General features: G+C 45.9%; 1 protein-coding gene across 1 annotated transcript in view; it reads right to left on the bottom strand.

The window, feature by feature from the left end:
- Positions 1-13836: 13836 nt before the first annotated feature.
- The window catches only part of LOC126298107 (doublesex- and mab-3-related transcription factor dmd-4), a 170558-nt gene continuing 161938 nt past the window's right edge, over positions 13837-22456 (bottom strand). Inside the window, exons 4-7 of the mRNA XM_049989428.1 lie at positions 20268-20412; positions 14181-14257; positions 13981-14144; positions 13837-13909 (exon numbers count right to left, since the gene is read on the bottom strand). Coding sequence (XP_049845385.1) covers positions 13837-13909; positions 13981-14144; positions 14181-14257; positions 20268-20412 — 459 coding nt within the window. The remainder of the gene's footprint in view (positions 13910-13980; positions 14145-14180; positions 14258-20267; positions 20413-22456) is intronic.

Genomic DNA, 22456 nt, shown 5'->3' with positions numbered 1-22456 from the left:
TCGTCTTAACAAATTTCTATTTACAATGCGAATTGTGTCATATGGGAATATTTTTTTGGGTAATTCATCAAGCCAAGCTAAAGTTTTTCGGGCCCAAAAACGTGCAGTAAGAGTTGTATATGGTGTGAACTCAAGAACATCCTGCAGAAGCCTGTTTAGGGAACTAGGGATACTGACTACTGCTTCCCATTATATTTATTCCTTAATAAAATTTGTCATTAAAAATATATCACTTTTTCAAACCAACAGCTCAATTCATGGAATCAATACTAGAAATAAGAATAATCTTCACAAGGATTTAAAGTCACTTAGTCTTGCACAAAAAGGTGTGCATTATTCAGAAACACACATTTTCAATAACTTGCCAGCAGCCATAAAAAGCTTAACAACCAATGAAATTCAGTTTAAGAGAAGCCTAAAGAATTTATTGGTGGCCAAATCCTTCTACTCCATTGATGAATTTCTCAGTAGAACCCCCATATATATATATATATAATTTCAGTGAAGTAATGTGTTCACTGTAAATAAATGTGTGTGTAAATATAATCTAACTCCTGCACCATTTCAGTGCAGTAATGTGTTCATTGTAAATAAGTATTATAGTAGTTGTAATAGTTGTATTACACGTTTATTACCTTATAAATAAATAAATAAAATTTTATTTTAAATTCAGTACGTTAGTATTTGTAAAATGATTCTTTCATATAGCGTTCATTAAAAAAATGACGATCATTCCACTTGGAACCTGTGCAATGGTACATTAGCTTATTTGTTTGAGTTTTAAATATTTGTCATGTATTATTATTTTTCTGACATGTTCTACATCTTCGAGGACCTCCTCACTATGGATCAATTGGAATGAAAGTAAATCTAATCTAAGCTAATCTTAGGAATTTCCACTTCTCAAATAACTCTCTGTTACCGAGTTATCAGTACTGAAGGAAGATAAATAACTTCCGTGGTAAAGACTTAAGTAATTTTCTCAAAGTACCGCTATTTGCGTTTTGTAGCCGCGACGTTGGCACTGTAGGTGACACGCGCCTAGTACCTAAACCACGACTCTCGACGATATTGCCCTCTGCGCTGTCCAGAGAGGCGCCTACCGATACAGCCGCGGGATAGGCAGAACTAAGAGAGAATGCTTATAAGCTGAAGCTAATCATTGATAACTAGATAGAGTAGAGTTATCAATTTGTTGAGATGTTGATTGAACCGTTTCATTCATTATTCCAAATGAACGGGTCGGCGGAAGAATGTGCTAAGCCACGAGAGCATAAATTTGAGTTATTGCGTGTTATGTGCTCGGTTAAAAATGCAAATTATAAATCACAAACATCTTATCTGTAACGATTTCTACGAATTGTTACATTATTTGTTTAGTTATTTAATCAGGTAAATGGGTAAAAAATACTGTTGATAAATCCTAGAAAACTATTTACTTATAAGAGTGTCCCTGCTATTACGGATTAACACTATCTTCGTCAAAAGGTATTTGGAAACGTTTCAGAGCTCTACTACACTCCTGGAAATGGAAAAAAGAACACATTGACACCGGTGTGTCAGACCCACCATACTTGCTCCGGACACTGCGAGAGGGCTGTACAAGTAATGATCACACGCACGGCACAGCGGACACACCAGGAACTGCGGTGTTGGCCGTCGAATGGCGCTAGCTGCGCAGCATTTGTGCACCGCCGCCGTCAGTGTCAGCCAGTTTGTCGTGGCATACGGAGCTCCATCGCAGTCTTTAACACTGGTAGCATGCCGCGACAGCGTGGACGTGAACCGTATGTGCAGTTGACGGACTTTGAGCGAGGGCGTACAGTGGGCATGCGGGAGGCCGGGTGGACGTACCGCCGAATTGCTCAACACGTGGGGCGTGAGGTCTCCACAGTACATCGATGTTGTCGCCAGTGGTCGGCGGAAGGTGCACGTGCCCGTCGGCCTGGGACCGGACCGCAGCGACGCACGGATGCACGCCAAGACCGTAGGATCCTACGCAGTGCCGTAGGGGACCGCACCGCCACTTCCCAGCAAATTAGGGACACTGTTGCTCCTGGAGTATCGGCGAGGACCATTCGCAACCGTCTCCATGAAGCTGGGCTACGGTCCCGCACACCGTTAGGCCGTCTTCCGCTCACGCCCCAACATCGTGCAGCCCGCCTCCAGTGGTGTCGCGACAGGCGTGAATGGAGGGACGAATGGAGACGTGTTTCTTCAGCGATGAGAGTCGCTTCTGCCTTGGTGCCAATGATGGTCGTATGCGCGTTTGGCGCCGTGCAGGTGAGCGCCACAATCAGGACTGCATACGACCGAGGCACACAGGACCAACACCCGGCATCATGGTGTGGGGAGCGATCTCCTACACTGGCCGTACACCTCTGGTGATCGTCTAGGGGACACTGAATAGTGCACGGTACATCCAAACCGTCATCGAACCCATCTTTCTACCATTCCTAGACCGGCAAGGCAACTTGCTGTTCCATCAGGACAATGCACGTCCGCATGTATCCCGTGCCACCCAACGTGCTCTAGAAGGTGTAAGTCAACTACCCTGGCCAGCAAGATCTCCGGATCTGTCCCCCATTGAGCATGTTTGGGACTGGATGAAGCGTCGTCTCACGCGGTCTGCAAGTCCAGCACGAACGCTGGTCCAACTGAGGCGCCAGGTGGAAATGGCATGGCAAGCCGTTCCACAGGAGTACATCCAGCATCTCTACGATCGTCTCCATGGGAGAATAGCAGCCTGCATTGCTGCGAAAGGTGGATATACACTGTACTAGTGCCGACATTGTGCATGCTCTGTTGCCTGTGTCTATGTGCCTGTGGTTCTGTCAGTGTGATCATGTGATGTATCTGACCCCAGGAATGTGTCAATAAAGTTTCCCCTTCCTGTGACAATGAATTCACGGTGTTCTTATTTCAATTTCCAGGAGTGTATATTATATGAGACAGGAGTATATCTGTGTCACTAAACATAATTGAGAGAACCAAATGTTACCGTAACAGCCTTAAAACATTACCAACGTAATGACTAAATTAATACACAAAGCGTTTCCGCATTTCATGTTCATTTTCTTGTACGTTAGAAAATAGAATAACAGAAAATCAAAATGTCTCCCATAAATAAGCTGTAATTCAATACTCATAAAGGACTCAAGCGAGAAAGTATCTGACTTTCTGTTAAGTGTAGTCACATCAATAATAAAGAAACTGTGAAATTTCTTTTCTTCATACCACTTGAAGGGTTTCAAAACTACTGTTTTAGATCATTCATTTTTTATTTGTAAGGCTGTGGTGAGTTGTATTCTCTTGCTGCCCATAAGATAGCAGAAATTACCTTTCTATCTCTTTTTTGCAAAGAAACGTTTAAAAATAGTACATTCGCTTGAAATTTCACATTCATTGATATGGGGTTCAAGTGTTGCCATTTAAGCAAAAATCTCGTCTGAAGGTGTTGTGGCCATCATCACAGCTTTTCTTTGTTGCACCCAGCTTCGGTTTCTATTGGTGCGATGAAAAATTAAACAGTAACAGTACATTGCATTTATATGTTTCTAACGTTAAAAAGAGTTCTTCAAAATTTTGACAAGTGCTGTAACTAAAGCTTTTGAGGGTAGTGTGGTAGACCGCTAAGATGTAATCCCTGGTGCGTAATCGGGATCTGCATCACTGCCATCAGTAAATGGAGTACTGTCGCCATTAACGCCCTCGCCAAGCAGCCATCTCTGAACTCGATTACAACATTTCTGCCGGCCGGTGTGACCGAGCGGTTCTAGGCGCTTCAGTCTAGAACCGCGTGACCGCTACGGTTGCAGGTTCGAATAGTTTCACAGTGCTCAGAGCCACTTGAACCATTTGAACAACATTTCGATGTCACCGGTATATTGGTACTTTGACGTAGCACTGTTTTCGTCCAAAGACAAGAACATTAAAACGGTAAGGCAAAACAGTGCATAGAAGATGGTCAAAAACAGTCTGTAAGGGTGTTGCAGTGTACGTAGTGTTGGGAAATAATTGTTAAGAAAAAAATTCAATGCGTTGCGCCGTTTCTGTGTTAATTAGCATTGAAGTTAGCCAATCTGGCTGTTGCGCTCGCAAATACAAGCGGACCGTAAGCGACATTGTCGAAAAATGTGTTCCTCGTTTGGTTTCCTAAAACCGAACAAGAGGGCGATAGAAAAATTAGACATGGGACGGTAGTGATGATCAAACAGGAGCCAAAGGCTGAGCAGTCTCGTGAGCTGTACTCGTAATCTACACTATGAGAACAACTGACACTAATCTGGCGGGCCAATAGAATTTGGTCGCGCAACGACCTGATTGGCTAACATAAATGCTAATTAATTCGGAAACCGAGTCATTTTCTTAACAATTCTTCCTCAGCAAAGCCTACATCCTTACAAACTTTACGTTTTGTTTATAACCACACATACACTGAAGAGCCAAAGAAACTGGAACACCTGCCTAATACCGTGTAGCGGCCCCGCGAGCACATAGAGCTGCGGCAAAACGACGTGGCCTGGCCTTGACTATTGTCTGAAGTAGTGATGGAGGTAACTGACACCATAAATCCTGCAGCGCTGACCTTAAATCCTTAAGTGTACGACGGGGTGGAGATCTCTTCTCGACAGCACGTTGCAAGGCATCCCAGATATACTCAATAAGTTGCATGTCTGGGGAGTTTGGAGGCCAGCGGAAGTGTTTAAACTCAGAAGAGTGTTCTTGAAGCCACTCTGTAACAATTCTGGACTTGTTGGATGTCTCATTATACGTCTGGAATTTCTCAAGTCCATCGCAATGGACAATGGACATGAATGGATGCAGGTGATCAGACAGGGTGCTTCCGTAGGTGTCACCTGTCAGAGTCGTATCTAGACGTATCTGGGGTCCCATATCACTCCAACTGCACAAAGCACACACCATTACAGAGCCTCCACCCGCTTGAAGAGTCCCCTGCTGACAAGCAGAGTCCATGGATTCATGAGGTTGCCTCCATATCCATACAAGAGACTCTTACTACCAGGCAACATGTTTCCAGTCATCAATAGTCCAATGTCGGCGTTGACGGGCCCAGGCGGGGCGTAAAGCTTTGTGCCGTGCAGTCATGAAGGGTACACGAGTGGGTCTTCGGCTCCGAAAGCCCATGTCGATATTGTTTCATTGAATGGTGCGTACGCTGACACCTGTTGATGCCCCAGCATTGAAATCTGCAACAATTTGTAGAACGGTTGCACTTCTGTCACACCCACGATTTCCTTCAGTCGTCGTTGGTGCCGTTCTTGCAGGATTGTTTACCGGCCGCAGCGATATAGGAGATTTGATGTTTTACCCGATTCCTGATATTCACGTGAAATGGTCGTACGGGAAAATCCCCTCTTCATCGCTATCTCTGAGATGCTGTGTCCCATCGCTAGTGCGCCGACCATAACACCAAGTTCAAACTCACTTAAGTCTTGATAACCTGCCGGTGCAGCAGCAGTAACCGATCTAATAACAATAGCCGTTGCCGGCCAGAGTGGGCGAGGGGTTCTAGGCGCTACAGTCTGGAACCGCGCGACCGCTACGGTCGCAGGTTCGAATCCTGCCTAGGGCATGGATGTTTGTCATGTCCTTAGGTTAGTTAGGTTTAAGTAGTTCTAAGTTCTAGAGGACTGATGACCTCAGAAGTTAAATCCCATAGTGCTCAGAGCCATTTGAACCATATTTTGAACAATAACCGTTGCCGACCGCAGCGCCGTATTCTGCCTGTTTACGTATCTCTGTATTTGAATACGCATGCGTATATCAGTTTCTTTGCCGCTTCAGCGTATATTCACGTTGAGGGCGAATAATGATACCGTCAGTGCGGGGATTAGGTGAGGCTGTGAGCACTGAGGATAATGGACAGTGGACGCAACATATGTAGTGTGCGACAAGCTGAGAACTTCGGCTGGAGAGAAAGCGTGCTCTGATAACGGAAGCGGTTACGGCGAGAGCTCGCGTAAAGAGGGAAATCCGGGTTCGAATCTCAGTCTAGCACAAATTTTCACTTGTTTTCATTGGATCTATGTGTGTACCCGACTGGGCTGAGGTCTGAGTTTCTCCTCCAACAATGAATATTGTCAACAAATACTTCCTAGTGGTTCAAACGGATCTGCTCGTTGTCAACATGTAGTGTAGTTGAAACCAAAACAGATAGCATGATCAGACTACTTCTCACTAAATTGAGGGTTATCATTTTCTTCCGTCGACCTATTGGCATAGTCTCAGATATTTTCTGTGGTATTAAGAACACGTGAAACAGCGGACCGGTCATGGTGATATTTGCGACGGTATTCTTGAAACCAGTAACGTATGCTTGCAGGTTTGAAAATAGGGGCAACATGTGGTCACTAACAACGTTGAAATAAAATTCCTCGTTCATTTTCAAGATAATCTAAATGAGTAGCACGGAGTCATTGTACTAAAAACACCATCAGAGAACGACCTCCTATTTGAGCTATACATTCTGTAAGTAGGCTGTTTAGTTTTGTATGTTGGTAACGCTGACTGCGCTGTGTGCAGTCTGTGGCTGGTTGGGCTCATTGTTGGAATATTCGCTTGTGTAGTGTTGAGCAGTTGGATGTGAACAGCGCGTAGCGTTGTGCAGTTGGAGGTGAGCCGCCAACATTGGTGGATGTGGAGAGAGATGCCAGAGTTTTGAGCGGACAATCTGGAGGTGTGTCCGTCAGAAAAAAGAAAATTTGTTTAATTGGATGTCACAAAATTATATATAATGACATTTGAACGCTATTAACTGTTTGTTCTCTATCAAAATCTTTCATTTGCTAACTATGCCTATATGTAGTTAGTGCCTTCAGTAGTTTGAATCTTTTATTTAGCTGGCAGTATTGGCGCTCGCTGTATTGCAGTAGTTCGAGTAACGAAGATTTTTGTGAGGTAAGTAATTCATGAAAGATGTAGGTTATTGTTAGTCAGGGTCATTCTTTTGTAGGGATTATTGAAAGTCAGATTGTGTTGCACTAAAAAATACTGTGTGTCAGTTTAGTGATGATCAGAATAAGTAAAGAGAAAAATGTCTGAGTACGTTCAGTTTTGCTCAGCTGTTTGAAAATCAAATAATGTAAGAGTTTTTACAGCAATGTCATTCTTAATTATCAAAGGGGACGTTTCAATTCTTATCACCTGCAGTTTGTGAAAGAATTATCGGCAGCGGATTTTCCTCCACGAAGAACATTTTGTCGCTGGTTGTGGCAACAGATAACTATCTTTATTGGTATTGTCCTTGGATATGGATGAGGAGGCCCTCCTGCCTAGCCACCTCGGTCATCGGCCTTAAACCCTCTTGATTTTTACTTGTAGAGGCATTTCAAAAATGTTCTGCATGGTAACCAGTTGGTGATGTGTAGACCCTTGAACAGTGCGTCCGTGTAGCCTGTGGCTCTGGTCTGTTACACCCTAGAACATTCAAGAGAATGACCCACTCCATGGTGCGATGTGTGAAAGCTTTCGTTGCATCTCATGGCCGCCACTCTGAACAGCTCTCTTAATATCGAAGAAACCAATGACATGTAACGTATAATATGTGCTACTGCTAACAGTTTTATTCCAAACTGAGATTGTGTTTCCGGGCATATGTAGATATGGATATTTTGTACCTTTTCCTGTCAGAAATCACCTTCTGAAATCTTACTATTATTAATAAGTTAAAACTAATTGCGTACATTAGCTTATTTTAAATGATCTATAGATTTTTGTTTGTTTCGTGTGACTAGGGCCTCCCGTCGGGTAGACCATACACCGGGTGCAAGTCTCGATTTGACGCCACTTCGGCGACTTGCGATGGTGATGAAATAATGGTGATGAGAACAACATAACACCCAGTCCCTGAGCGGAGAAAATCTCTGACTCAGCCGGGAATAGAACCGGGGACATTAGGATTGACATTCTGTCGCGCTGACCACTCAGCTACCGAGGGCGGACATCTACAGATTAAAATGTACGTAGTTATCGATTTCTTCTTCATCCCAGTTGTGGATTATCTATACTTTTTATCGTTTACTCTACATATAATGTCGCAACGATCTTATTTCCCATACGGGGGAAGTATGAGATGTTATGTACTTGCTGCTACCTGCAGCGCTGTATTTCAACCACGACCAGAGTGACATGCACTCAGTCTCTCCCACCACTCCAAACGATTCTATCGCCTTCTAAAGTCTGAGCTGAGTGCATGGGGATGTGGTCATCTGACAGTAATGCTACTTGCGGCCTCTGGAGCGCAGAGAACTCGCGAATTTTTCTGTATTGGCTCAAGATTGTGAGCCCTTTCCCATGCATCACTAAAATTATATCAGCTGTTACAATTAAAGTCATTATTGTTGTAAGTCTCAATAGACTGATGTGTGGAACAAAATTTATGTTTCATATTGCACATTTTTATGTTTCTTGCTGAGATTGAGCTCATCAACCGCTGATTCTTCTAAATCAGTATGTTTAAAATGCTGTTGATATTCCGCACAACGTTCGGAAACTGTATGCATTGACTGATGATATAGTTGCTTCTGTGCATGCAATGAATGTTGCAAGTTCAGGTGGCCTTGAAATCAAGACTGTTTTTGACTGGGCTCAGCATTTCGTTTACTTTCTTACACTGTCGGAAAATACGTCGTACGCCTTGTCTGCATTGGACCCTACTCATTTTTCTAGCTGTATGTTTGATGAAACAAAATTCTTGTCCCACACATCAGCCTATCCAAAATATCAATGTGTAAGAATAACTGTTGCCAGAAACGCCCTTACAATGTGCACTCACATTAATGTGACCACCAGTTAAAAGCCTGAGTAACCACCTTTTGCAGCCCAGACCGCTGCGATATGTACAGCAAGAGAGTCAGTGTCATTGTGGAAGGTACCGACAGGGATGTGCAGCCATGCCGACTCCAGTGGAGTGGCCAGCTACGATAGTTTTCTCAGTTGAGAATTCATGGCGCGAACTGTCCGATCAAGGTGTTACCACATATTCTAGATTCATGTTGAATATGGAGGGAGGGAAGGGGGGGGGGCTGATAGCCGGGAGTTCGGTAAGTTCATCCTGGTGGTCTTCGAACCACGCACGTGCTGTGTGACAAGTTACAGTGTCGTGCTGCTAGATGCCATGGTGCCGAAGAAAAACAAACATACATGTGTTGATCCATTGTGCCTTCCAGAATGACGAGTTCACCCAGGGAATGACCCGAAGACCATGACCCTCCCCCTTGTTTGATTTCAGACATTTCATGCCTTACATACCAACAACCATCTATCCAATGGAGCACAAAACCTGATTCGTCTGAAAAGGCCACCTATCGCCAGTCAGTGGACATTCATTTGCCACACTGGCGTGCAAATCCCAGCCTTAGTCGCCGATGAACAGCAGTCAGCATAGGTGCACGAACGAGGCGCCTGTTCCGGAGGCCAATACGCAACAACGTTCGCTGAACGGTCGTTGAGCAGACATACTTGGTAGTCCCTTGGTTCATATGGGCGGTCACTTGCTCAACAGTTGCACGTCTATTTGTCTGTACACATCTCCGCAGCCGCCTGTCACCCGTCAAAAAAATGGTTCAAATGGCTCTGAGCACTATGGGACTTAACAGCTGAGGTCATCAGTCCCCTAGAGCTTAGAACTACTTAAACCTAACTAACCTAAGGATACCACACACATCCATACCCGAGGCAGGATTCGAACTTACGAAGTAGCGGTTGCGCGGTTCCAGACTATAGCGCCTAGAACCGCTCGGCCGGCTGGTCACCCGTCATCTGCGGCCCATTATCCACAACAGTTGTCTCAGGTCCGGCTTTGGATAGCGTCATTTTGCCATGAGTGGTGTACGTCATCCACGACGGCATGAGAACAATTTACAAATCTGGCCATTTCGGAAGTTTTTCCACCCATGGCCCGAAAACCAATGATCATGCTAAAAGCGGAGGCTCGTTTTATTTTACAGGTTATTATTCCTTGCTGTAGGGGCTGTGATTTTCGATATTTTTGTCTAAACCAGCAAGGCAAAACAGAGGCCACTACTTCCACCACATCAAGTGGATTTAGTGCTCACGTACTCACACTGAGCCGTGAACACTTCCCAGTTTATCAATGGGGAATAGTTGAACATGATTACTGCTGTTATCGGTGCCAAGCGTGCAATGGTCGTGCCAGGCGCGCGATATGGAATCTTTATACTATCGTTAGTGGCGCGGGACCTGCATGACCTTATAGCAACCGTTATAGTTCCGCATTATTCTGTTACACTAGGGGTGAGTTCACGTAAGGAAAGAGAGAGAACGTAAGATTTACGGACTCATTTATTAAACAGTTGAGAATCGAACAATAACACAACCAAATGGGGGTGGGAGGGGAAGAAAGATTCGAGTTCAGCAGCCTGCCCTAACGTACGTTCATAACACGCCACGATAGCAGGAGGAAAGGAATTTTAGTACTGATCGCCGTGTTATCAAACAGAATCCCATTTAGTAAAGGAAGGGGTTGCAGGCGTGCAACGATCACCACCTGGAATTAGCCAAGACTAAGAAGATGCTACTGTGCGTGAATCGCTCGGTAGCCTCCCGTACTAAAGGAATACAACCCGCAAGACGCAAAACTATTCACAATGACCTATCAGGTTCCCTCTGGGCCGCAGGGCGCGAATCTACAGTGCACGTGGGCGCTCATGCTTACCGAACTCCATCTCCTGGAAGCGACACCTCCGGTCTCCGGCACGGTCACACCAGAACTCACCTACAGCCCCTTTGTCCACCACCCATCCGCGGAGGGCGGTTGGCGCCCGCCCGCGAAAAACGGGCGCGCACCTGAATTGGCCAATCATACGGCCGGAATTTCACAGGGAGGCGACCTCGCGACGTTAAAATCGAGCAGAAATAGCGTTTATAATGTTGATAAGGAACTAAGAACCGGAGGAACTTTGGCCACTATCGAATGATCAAACGACACCACGTGCTACCCTGGCGATCGGAAAAGGGATGGGAAAATGGGAAGCCATCATGGCTGCTAAGAAGAATGCAGCCCTCGCCCATAAATAAAGATAATTTCTAGCGCCAAGCTCCTCTCACCGTTCAGTGTGAGACAAGCCGTAAAAATCGTCAAATAAATCAGGCAATCCATAGAAATTATAAATATTACCTGAATTATTATTTTACTGAGTACCAGAATGCTGGGATTAGAAATATGAAATACGAGCACTGAAAGGTGACTGAAGTGCACGTCTTTCAATGCCCTTTTGAACCTCAGATAAATCGTTTCATTTCCGCATGACGGCAACGACTGCACTCTTTTCCAGGTTCCCCTAACACGTTTTATGTATCAGTCACTGCTAGTGCTGCCACCTGTCGTCTGTGGGTGGTTACTGCATGTTGACGTCGAACATAGGCGGCAGTCACATTAACGTGGCTGCACCATGTAATCTTAGTTGTACATGGAAGAGAAATCTCGATGTTGAGAGACTACATGGAAGTTCGCCGCCTTGTTTACATTCCAAAGTCCGCCACTAGCATCGCAGGCATTTACACGATCTCTGGCACCATGACGAAACTTATCAGTTAGTTACGAAGCCACCGAGGTTCCTGGGTAAAGCTCAAACTTTTAGTCTAATTTTAGCGGCAAGAATACGGAGAGTTTTTAATATATGAATGTCGTTGCCCTCATACAAGATTTATCCATCGTGTTCATCAGAAACAACTGACTGTCGTCACACTACCAGAAATCATATCAATGATTACGATGCTAGTGGCAGTCGTTGGAACGTAAATAACTCGACGATTTTCCCCGTATTCTCCCAATACCGAGAACCACCTTCAGTGTGCCACTGTCCGCAATTACGGTCAAAATTACTGTTGCACATACAAGGTGTGTTCATTAAGTAATGGAAATTTTGTAAGTTCGCTTGTTAAATTAGTCCGGTTCATGCGATTTTTTTCGTTGTGGAGTCGGTAAACAAATCCAAAAAAATATCTGTACAGTGTTGGTTAGCCATATCGAATACGAGGGTTGTCCAGAAAATAAGTTCCAATCGGTCGCGAAATGGACACCACAGTGAAAACCCAATGATGCTTTGCACAGATGTGTTGGGTAGCGTCTCTAGTATACCGTCGATCGCATCAAGACGCTCTTTTCAGTTGTGACGTCACTGTGAGCAAGTAAAGGTGCCTCGTAGGAGGGTCTGCTGAGAGGGTTCGCCTTAATGAATACAGACCACCCAACACAACAGCCACGCACTTCCTTCTTCATGGCAACTCTTAGCCGCACTCTGCAGGGGCAGTGGAAACGCTCCTGCAGCCTTTTCGATGGGAAGTGTTCGATCACCCACAACAGAGCCCTAACTGGCTCGTCCCGAGTATCATCTCTGTTCACATGAAACGCTGGATACCCAAGGCAACACTTGGGCTCAGGCTACGCGCTATAGACCAGCGTAGAGAATTATCGGAAAGCACCGGTGGCTGCCTTCTATGACGATCGGAACTTACTTTCTGGACGGTTGTTTCTGTTGTCAGTTCTCGAAATAATTGCATTTGTTCTGGCAGCACCGACGAGTATCTATTTTGTAAAGAAACGAAAGGGTGATTTTTATTAACTTTTTTCAATTATATCGGAATAGAGTGTAGCAAAGTTTTAGAAATGTTAAATGTTTATTTTCTGTGATTCTATTATGAGCTAAGCATTGGTTTGCGAGTGGCATAAGCGTTTCGAAGAAGTCCCTAAACACACTGAAGATGACGAGCGTCCTGGACGCCTCAGCACATCATCAGACAATGGAATCGACGAAAATTGAAAGAAATGATTATGAACGATCGCTGATTCACAGTCATAGAAACCAAGAACGAAGGAAGTTCTAAATGTACGGACAAATGTGACGATTTCACTATTGTTTTCGATTTTAACGGAATAGTACACCATGAGTTCTTGCCACACCCGCCATGGTAGCCGAGAGCGCTAATGCACTGCTTCCTGGACTCGGGTAAACGCGCCGGCCCCGGGTCGAATCCGCCCGGCGGATTAACGACGAGGGCCGGTACGCCGGTCAGACTCGATGTGGGTTTTAGGCGCTTTACCATTTCCTGCTAAGTGTATACCGGGCTGGTCCCCAAGTTCCTCCTCAGTTACGCGACTCACAGACATTTCAAAACGTTCGCACTATTTCATGACTTACACTAGATGCAAACAGCTGGGGTACACTACTTCCGTCCCGGGGGTTCGGGGTGGCGGCAGGAAGAGCATCCTGCCACCCTCTACAATAAACACTGCCAAATCCGTCATAACAAAGCCGACCCCGCGTTGGAGCGGGACAAAGGTCCGAGAAAGAAAGAAAGAAAGTACACCATGAGTTCTTGCCACAAGGTCGTATGATCAATACAGAGTACCATTTACAAGTTCAACACTATTTGGATGAAGCAGTCCGAAAAAAAACCACCCGGATTTGTAACGAAATTATTCGTGGCTTTTGCACAATGATAGTTCACCTGCTAATACTTGTTTGTTTGTTCATGAATTAGCCGGCCGGGGTGGCCGAGCGGTTCTAGGCGCTTCAGTCTGGAACCGCGCGAACGCTACGGTCGCAGGTTCAAATCCTGCCTCGGGCATGGGTGTGTGTGATGTCCTTAGGTTAGTTAGGTTTAAGTAGTTCTAAGTTCTAGGGGCCTGATGACCTCAGAAGTTAAGTCCGATAGTGCTCACAGCCATTTTGTTCATGAATTATTGGTCAAAAACCGTATCCTCCAAGAAGGCAAAGAAAGTTGCTGAGGGGGTTAAGGGCTGTCTTGACTTCAGGGGCCCAGGAATTTCACAATATCCACTGTCAGTGGCTAACCAATTTGTACAGTTTCCGAGCTTTGTGGAGAATACAACGGGCCATTGAAATCCCTGGTGTAGTAAAACCTGGGATTGTTGAGCACAGCGTAGAAAATGAACATAAATTTTTGTTTCGTGAAATAAGAGAATGGTAGTACCTGGCAGCGGCCGCAGTTGCAGCGGCTGGGTCGCAGGGCACGCACTGCTCTATGGCCTTGACGAGGTCGTCGCCGCAGCGGCGCAGCACGAGCTCCAGCACGGAGCGCTTCTTGTGCGGGAACAGTTTGGCCAGAAGATCCAGCGAGCCGGCCGCCAGCGGCCGCTGCGCAGCGCTCTTGGCCGCCCCCGCAGCCACCGTCGCAGCCGTCGTAGCCGTCGACGTCGCAGCGCCCTCGCCCCCGCTGCCGCCGCTGCTGTCGCCACCGTCACTGCCTTCTGTGGACACCAGAGGCGCTTCTCATTTCCTGTTCTCCTGTTGCGTCTAATCGAAATGACAAGTACAGGCTCGATAAATATGTAGGTACACTGATCAGCTGGAATATAATGAGCACCGACCTACTATCGATATAAGCCCGTTTATGGGATAGCAGCATCACCTAGCGATGAATGACATACGCACTGTGCATGTAATATCAGTGAGTGTACTGTCTGTGTGTAGAATGGAAAAGACCGCGATATGCCTGCGTTTGACCGAGGGCAGACTGTGATTGATTGCCCGGATGCTAGGCTCGAGCACTTTGGAAACCGTACAGCTGCGGGTGTTCGAGGACTGCTGTGGTGAGTGTCCTTAAAACGTGGTGAAATCAAGATAAAACGACGTCCAGACGTCGCGAATTTGGGCGGCCACCCCTCATTACAGATATCGGGCGTCGTAAGTTGGGAAGACTGGTAAAACAGGCCAAGCGGCGAACTGTGGCGAAACTAACATCAGGCTTTAATAATGGGTAGAGTACAAGTGTACCTGAACACGCAGTGCACCGCACACTCCTAACGATGGGTCTCCGCAGCCCACGACCTGTGCATGCGCTAATGTTACGCCCACGACGTCGGAAACTGCGACTGGAAGGGGCATGTGACCGTCGTCACTGGACGTTGGCGAAGTGGCAGAGCGTTGCTTGGTCTGATTAATCCCGATACCTTCTTCATCACGCCGACGGGCGGGCACGAAACCGTCGTCTTCCAGGGAAACAGCTCCTTGACACTTGAATTATGGGATGGATACAAGCTGGCGGCGGCTCTATTACGCTCTGGGGAACATTCATATGGGCATCCAGGGGTCCAGTGGAGTTCGTGCAAGGCACCATGACGGCCAAGGAGCATGGTACACTGGTTGCAGACCACGTAACCCCTACATGACGATCATGTTCCCCTAGGGCAGTGGCGTTCTTCAACATGATAATGCGCCATGTGACATGGCCAGGAGTATGATGGAGTGGTTCGAGGGACACAGTGACTAGTTCCAATTGATGTGCTGGCCTCTCAACTCGCCAGATCTGATCCCGATCGAACACATCTGGGATGCGATTGAACGTGGCGTTAAAGCTCATCACTCCCCTGCCAGGAATTTACGAGAATTAAGTGACTTCTGTGTGCGGACGTGGTACTAACTCCCTCCAGCGACTTACCAAGGCCTCATTGCTTCCATGCCACGATGAGTCAACGCAGTTATCCTTGCCAAAGGTGCACATACAGGCTATTAGGTATGTGGTCATGATCTTCTGGCTGATCGGTGCATATTCCGTTCTGCATTGTAGCACTTCTCCAACACGCTTCGACGAACTAGCTCCGTGGTGTTTATACACCGCATTTGTCATCTAGGCTCAGTTGGACTCGTTGCACAGCTGGGTTATAGCCATTGTTGCTGCCAGAGGTGGTGTACTAAATTTCGTACCCTGTTTATCCCTAAATGTTAGTCTCTTTAGCAGAGCGGTCAGCATATACGGCCCCATGTGGAGGACCCAAGTTCGATTCCACTACTGCCAAGTATTTTTCCTTAGTGGGCGGAATGGTACGAGATGCACTCAGCCTTGTAATGCCAACTGAGGGGCTACGTAACCGAGTAGCAGCGGCTCCACGGTGTGGAACGCCTGCAAAATAGCTGGGAGAGGTGTGCGCTGACCACATGCCCCTCCATACCGCAACCGCATGACGCTACAAGACAGAACGACACGACGACCGGTAGACATCCCTTGGGCTTTCACGGCCTGGAGAGGGGCTCGTATATTCCCAACTCCGTGCGTCTCCGTAGATGAATAAGCACAGTAACTAAAATTTCGTTTCTTGCTACCCTGCCTGGTTTTGCAACTTTAATAGGCAGTGTAGATACTTCCAGGTCCAGCACCTCCACAGTCACCGACCACTGCCCCGCATACTGCCAAGTTCGCTGGTGCCCGAGGTACGGAAATCCTTGTAGTGAATAGCAACGTAGGCAACCGCGGAAAATTTGAAAATAGAACTTGCGCGAAAACTGCAAAAACTGGACGTTCCTGTCCACACCCGTATAAGTCAGTGGTCGACTCTGCTGATTTCCGTCATTATTACATGAATCTCTTTCTATATCTGTCGGTGGTATCTCGTTTGTGGTGATTTCGTTGAAAACTATGATCTCAGATCTGGTGGTATGCGAGATGAAAGCAGTTACAGAAAATCGAAATATCGTCGTGGAAAAGGTTATAACTGCTGCTTACGTACTTGAGGAGAAATACAGGTAAGCACTAGCTTTGCACCATTCGAAACACTCAAGGACATATGACTGATAAATTTGGTGCAGGCTGCAGTAAATATTGGTACCGCTTTTTTGGGTTTGTCAGTGTAAAAAATAGTTACACTAGCCCACAACACTGTCTAGGGCTCTGCAAGAAGGCTAGTATCTTAGTACTCTCGCATTAGTCCCAGCTGTGCCGTGGTTGAGCGCCGAAGTGAAAACGCTGTTAACACTGCAGACGAGAGGCAATCAGAAACTTTTAATTATCACCTTAAAGAATGAAGTTATGGTATTAATTTTGTCTTTGTTTTCGGATATAGTCTGCAGTCCTGGAACACGATGAAACTCCCGCTCCGTTGTACCACAGCATGCCGCTAAAAAGAGCCAAAACAAAGTGGCACACCTCAATAATAAACTAGAGCCTTCTTCTTCTTCTTCTTCTTCTTTCGCCTTTTCCCGCAGTTTTCGCATGGTCGGTATGGATACAACGGATTAGGCATGGTTAATGGAAGGGGGTGGCCAGACGCGCTTCCTGCCGCCACATCATACCCCCCAGGACGAAATCAGTGTACCCCTGCTGTCTGCGTCTAGTATAAGTCAGGAAAGGGTGCGAACGTTTTCAAATGTCAGTGACTCGTGTAACTGAGGCGGAACGTGAGGACCAGCTTGGTATTCACCTAGCAGGATGTGGAAAACCGCCTAAAAACCACATCCAGGCTGGCCAGCATACCGGCCCTCGTCGTTAATCCGCCGGGCGGATTCGATCCGAGGCCGGCGCGCCTACCCGACTCCAGGGAGCAGCGCATTAGCGCTCTCGGCTACCATGTCGGGCCAATAATAAACTAGAGTATAGTTTGGTAATTCGTTATTGCTGTGGAGGGGAACAAGCTGCTAGAATTCATGCTAACTGGTTGGTAGAGTATAGGAGCAGTGCACCAACACATGACAGAGCAGTTAGGTGGCGCAGACGCTTCCTGTGTGATCAAAGAAATCTGAATGACAAGACTGAAGACTTCTCTCTGTGAAGAGCCTTGAATCGCAAGAGAAGTAGAGGTTCTGGAGCTTGAGGACCGTCGTGTCACATTCGAGGCGATGGTGGAAAAAGTGAAACCAGTCATGGATCAGTTTTCGACGTCTTGCGCGGTATTTTGGACATGACAAAGACTGCTGCCCGCTGGGTTCCGGAATTTCTCACACACGTTCTAATAGCCCGACGAACCGAAATAGCTGCAGAAATGCTGCAGTTGTGTGGGACTAATCCAGATGCCGTCCTATAGCTGCATAGTCACCATAAACGAGAGCTGGGTGTATCATTATGATCTGCAACAAAGGAGCAGAGCAGACAGTAGCAACATGTAGTTTCATCTACATGGCTACTCTGCAAATCACATTTAAGTGACTGGCGGAGGGTTCATCGAACCACCTTGTAGTGGTACTTGAATTACGTAACCAGTACGGCACCTCACCTCAACCTCTCGATACCAGCAATATTCTACTGTGTTTCTGTAAAATAGTTAACATATTTCTGTGACAACATTCAGATTTGATTCAAATGGTTCAAATGGCTCTGAGCACTATGGGACTTAACATCTGTGGTCATCAGTCCCCTAGAACTTAGAACTACTTAAACCTAACTAACCTAAGAACATCACAAACATCCATGCCCGAGGCAGGATTCTAACCTTCGACCGTAGCAGTCACGCGGTTCCGGACTGCGCGTCTAGAACCGCTAGACCACCGCGGCCGGCGAAGCGTGTTGGAGAAGTGCTACAATGCATTAATTTAGAGGTACTTCGATACATCGATATGTATGTATTGCAATTATATTATTCTTATGTGTATTCTTTCTTTTGTCACTATGATCTTTGACGTACTTGTAACTTTGATTTTTGGGCGCGTAAGCGGTTATTAGAGAGTCAAGCTTTGGACATCATGTTAAAAAGACGCAAATTGTAGTCAGTTTATGAAACGTGAACTTTAACAGTGAGGAAGATATTTTGAAGTATGTTTTATATTGTGAAGTGGTGTTTTGGAACGAGTTACGTGATATTGCAACAAAAGTAATAAAAAAAGAAGTGTAACTTAAATTCTGAGTGCTGATTAGTTTTGTCCTAACTTGCTGAAGTTTTATTTTCAAGAATGGTTTATGAAACACATCCACAAAACTTTTGAATATCGCAGAATAACACCTAGGCCTCTTTGCATCCGAGCTTGGATTCATCACTACCTAGATTTTCGACGATTGAGCCATGAGTTCACAACAAGACCAGCGTGGGAAACACGAAAATATTAGTGCCTAGTTTATCCATTATTTCAAGAAATGACTTTATTAACTGTGCTCTAATGACACCTGCCACATAATATAACTTTGTTGTTGCAAATTTTAGCAGCGTGAGCAACACTACAATTATAATTAATTTTTGACCTTTGTTGTGGTAGGTTTGTTAGAACCTTCACAATTCTCTATTATTCCAATCGCGCGGAAAGAATGAACACCTATATCTTTCCGTACGAGCTCTTATTTCCCTTATTTTATCTTGGTGATCGTTCCTCCCTATGTAGCTCGGTGTCAACAAAATATTTTCGCATTCGGAGGAGAAAGTTGGTGATTGGAATTTCGTGAGAAGATTCCGTCGCAACGAAAAACGCCTTTCTTTTAATGATGTCCATCCCAAATCCGGTATCATTTCTGTGCCACTCTCTCCCATATTTCGGGATAATACAAAACGTGCTGCCTTTCTTTGAACTTTTTCGATGTACTCAGTCAGTCCTATCTGGCAAGGATCTCACACCGCGCAAAATTATTCTGAAAGTGGACGGACAAGCGTAGTGTAGGCAGTCTCATCAGTAGGTCTGTTACATTTTCTAAGTGTCCTGCCAATAAAACACAGTCTTTGGTTAGTCTTCCCCACAACGTTTTCTGTGTGTTCCTTCCAATTTAAATTGTTCGTAATTGTAATATCTAGGTATTTAGTTGAATTTACGGCTTTTAGGTTAGACTGATTTATCGTGTAACCGAAGTTTAACGAGTTCCTTTTACCACTCATGTAGATGACCTCACACTTTTCGTTATTTAAGGTCAACTGCCACTTTTCGCACCTTTATAATATTTCTTCTAAATCGTTTTGCAGTTTGTTTGATCTTCTGATGACTTTATTAGTCGATAAACGACAGCGTCATCTGCAAACAACCGAAGACGGCTACTCAGATTGTCTCCTGGTGAGGTGCTAACCGATAAGTGGTATACCGCCACAACAGTATTCTACCGAAATCACCTGAAGAGGTTTGGGAGGTTGCCAACATTAAACCTAACGGGAAGCAGACCAAGGGAATGTTTTTACTTCACGGCAACGCTTCAGCTCATTCAGCACAGGACACAGAGACACATACTGTTTCTCTGGGCAATTAAATGTTGCCTGGCCCCCCTGAAATGGCACCCAGAATGACGACGAGGTGAATTTCAATGTGCACACCCAAAATTTAGACTTCTAGACCGAAGTCATCCATCGGCGGTAAAAGTGTGTCACACTGAAATGTAAAATAGAGAAGATCTAACACAATCACCAAGGTTCGTGGTCACAGCTTGAAATTTTGTTTTTGCTGTGATACTTAAAACGTAATTGCTACCCAATGTAGGACAAGACCATATAGGATGCTGGTACCGCCCCACTAAGAAGGAGGTGGGGAGTAACTGTGGTTACCCCGATTTGAGGAAAGAAGAAATGAAGAAAGAAGACGTACCTGCGGAGGGCTCGCTCTGGGGCGCCGTGGTGCTCATGCCGAAGATGGGCCCCTGCGGCAGGAAGCCGTACTCGGCGCCAGTCGTCACCGCCACGAGCCCCAGCGCGATCGCGTCCTCGGCCGCCTGCTGCCGCTTCAGCGCCACCTGCAGGACCACCAAACGTGTGCACTGCAGCAGAGTGCGTGTTCCTCGCCCTCACCAGCTGGATTTACCACAACAGTATCAACAGATGCGCACAAAGTGGGAAACTAACGTGCTTAGAGGAAATCAAGGACGTCACTTAAAATGACCGTTAACATTTGCCCTGAAATCGTAACTGTGTTACCTGTATCGGAAAGGTGTACTCCCTGTTTCCAATAGGCAAGTGATTCGAAAGTAATGAAAAGCAGTGCATTAGGGCTTGTAATGAAACTGGACGTTGTCTACATTTATCTTGGCTTAAAGCCGTATCTCAAGAAATACGCCACACACCGTTGGGTGGCTTGCGGAGTATAAATGTAGATGTAGACTGTTGACAGAAATAAGTCATTTATACCATGGTGGCGCATTTGACTTTTCTGACATCTTTTATACACATTCTATATTATTATTCCCTCTCAAAAACAATTAATAGCATCATTTACAGAGGATATACACTAATGGAAAAAATAGCAACGCCAAAAAATAATTAATGTACAGTAATAACAATAATTAGCATATGGCACTGGTGGCCCCGAGACCCCTTGCGGGGCAGTTCGGCCGCCGCTCCACAAGTTCTTCAACGCCACTACGGCAACTTGCGAGTGAATCAGGATGAAATGATGATGAAAGACACACAACACCCAGTCATCTCGAGGCAGAGAAAATCGCTGACCCCGCCGGGAAGCGAGAACGCTACCGCAAGACCACGAGTCGCGGACAATGTACAGTAATGGAATTCGGGAATACATGTGTCTAGGTAACCTGTTTAAATGATTAACACTGCAAGATCACGGGTTAATGGAAGCGCGACGTAGTCGTTGCAAATATGAAATGCTGGCACATTAATAACGGATGTAACCGCCAGAATGTTGAATGCATACATACATATGTGCGTGCAATGTGTTGTACAGGAGTCATATGTCAGTTTGCAGGATGGAATTCCATCTCCGATGCACTTGGTTGGCCATTACAGGGACGGTTAATGCTCTTTGTGGATGACGCTGGAATCGTCGTCCGATGATGTCCCATATGTGCTCTCTTAGAGACAGATCTGTTGATCTATCAGCCCGAGGAAATATGTCGACACTCTGTAGAGCATGTTGAGTTACAGTAGCAGAATGTAGACGAGTGTTATCCTGTTGGAAAACACACCCTGGAATGCAGTTCCTGAATGGCAGCACAATAGGTCTGCTCACCAGACTGATGTACAAATTTGCAGTCACGGTGCGTGGGATAACCACGAGAGTGCTCCTGCTGTCATATGAAATCGCACCCCAGACCGTAACTCCAGATGTAGGTCCACTGTGTCTAACAAGCAAACTGGTTGGTTGCACGCCCTCAGCTGGCCTCCTTCCAACCAACACACCGTCATCACTGGCACCGAGACCGAACCAGCTTTCATCAGCAAACATAACACACCTCCGCCCTGCCCTGCACTGAGCTCTCGCTCACACCACTGAAATCGCCAATGGCAGTGGTTTGGGGTCAGTGGAATACACGCTACAAAGCGTCCGGCTCGGATCTGTCCTCCAGGTAACCGATTTGTAACAATTCGTTGCGCGAATGAGGTGCCAACTACTGCTCAGATTACTGCTGCAGATGCAGTACGATGCATCAGAACCATACACCGAACATGACGGTCTTCCCGCTCGGCAGTGCCACGTGTCGGTTCGGAGCCTGGCCACCTTGCGAATGTGCATTTTCGAGACCACCGCTGCCAGCTACATTCCTGCCAAGTCTTTCTGCAATATCGTGGAAGGAACGTTCAGCTTGTAGTAGACCTATTGCAAGACCTCGTTCTAATTCGGTGCGTTGTTGCCTTAAAGGCATTCTTGACTAACATCAATTCACCACGTCCAGTCTCAAGGTAACTAACGCTCACGACTGTTACAGCGTGTATTTAAATGGTTCAAATGGCTCTGAGCACTATGCGACTTAATTTCTGAGGTCATCAGTCGCCTAGAACAGAACTACCTAAACCTAACTAACCTAAAGACATCACACACAT

The sequence above is a fragment of the Schistocerca gregaria genome, chromosome X (assembly GCF_023897955.1).
Source record: "Schistocerca gregaria isolate iqSchGreg1 chromosome X, iqSchGreg1.2, whole genome shotgun sequence".
NCBI classification, from domain to species: Eukaryota; Metazoa; Arthropoda; class Insecta; order Orthoptera; family Acrididae; genus Schistocerca; species Schistocerca gregaria.
Note: the sequence above shows the minus strand (reverse complement) of the source record. Positions and strands in the feature narration are given on the sequence as shown.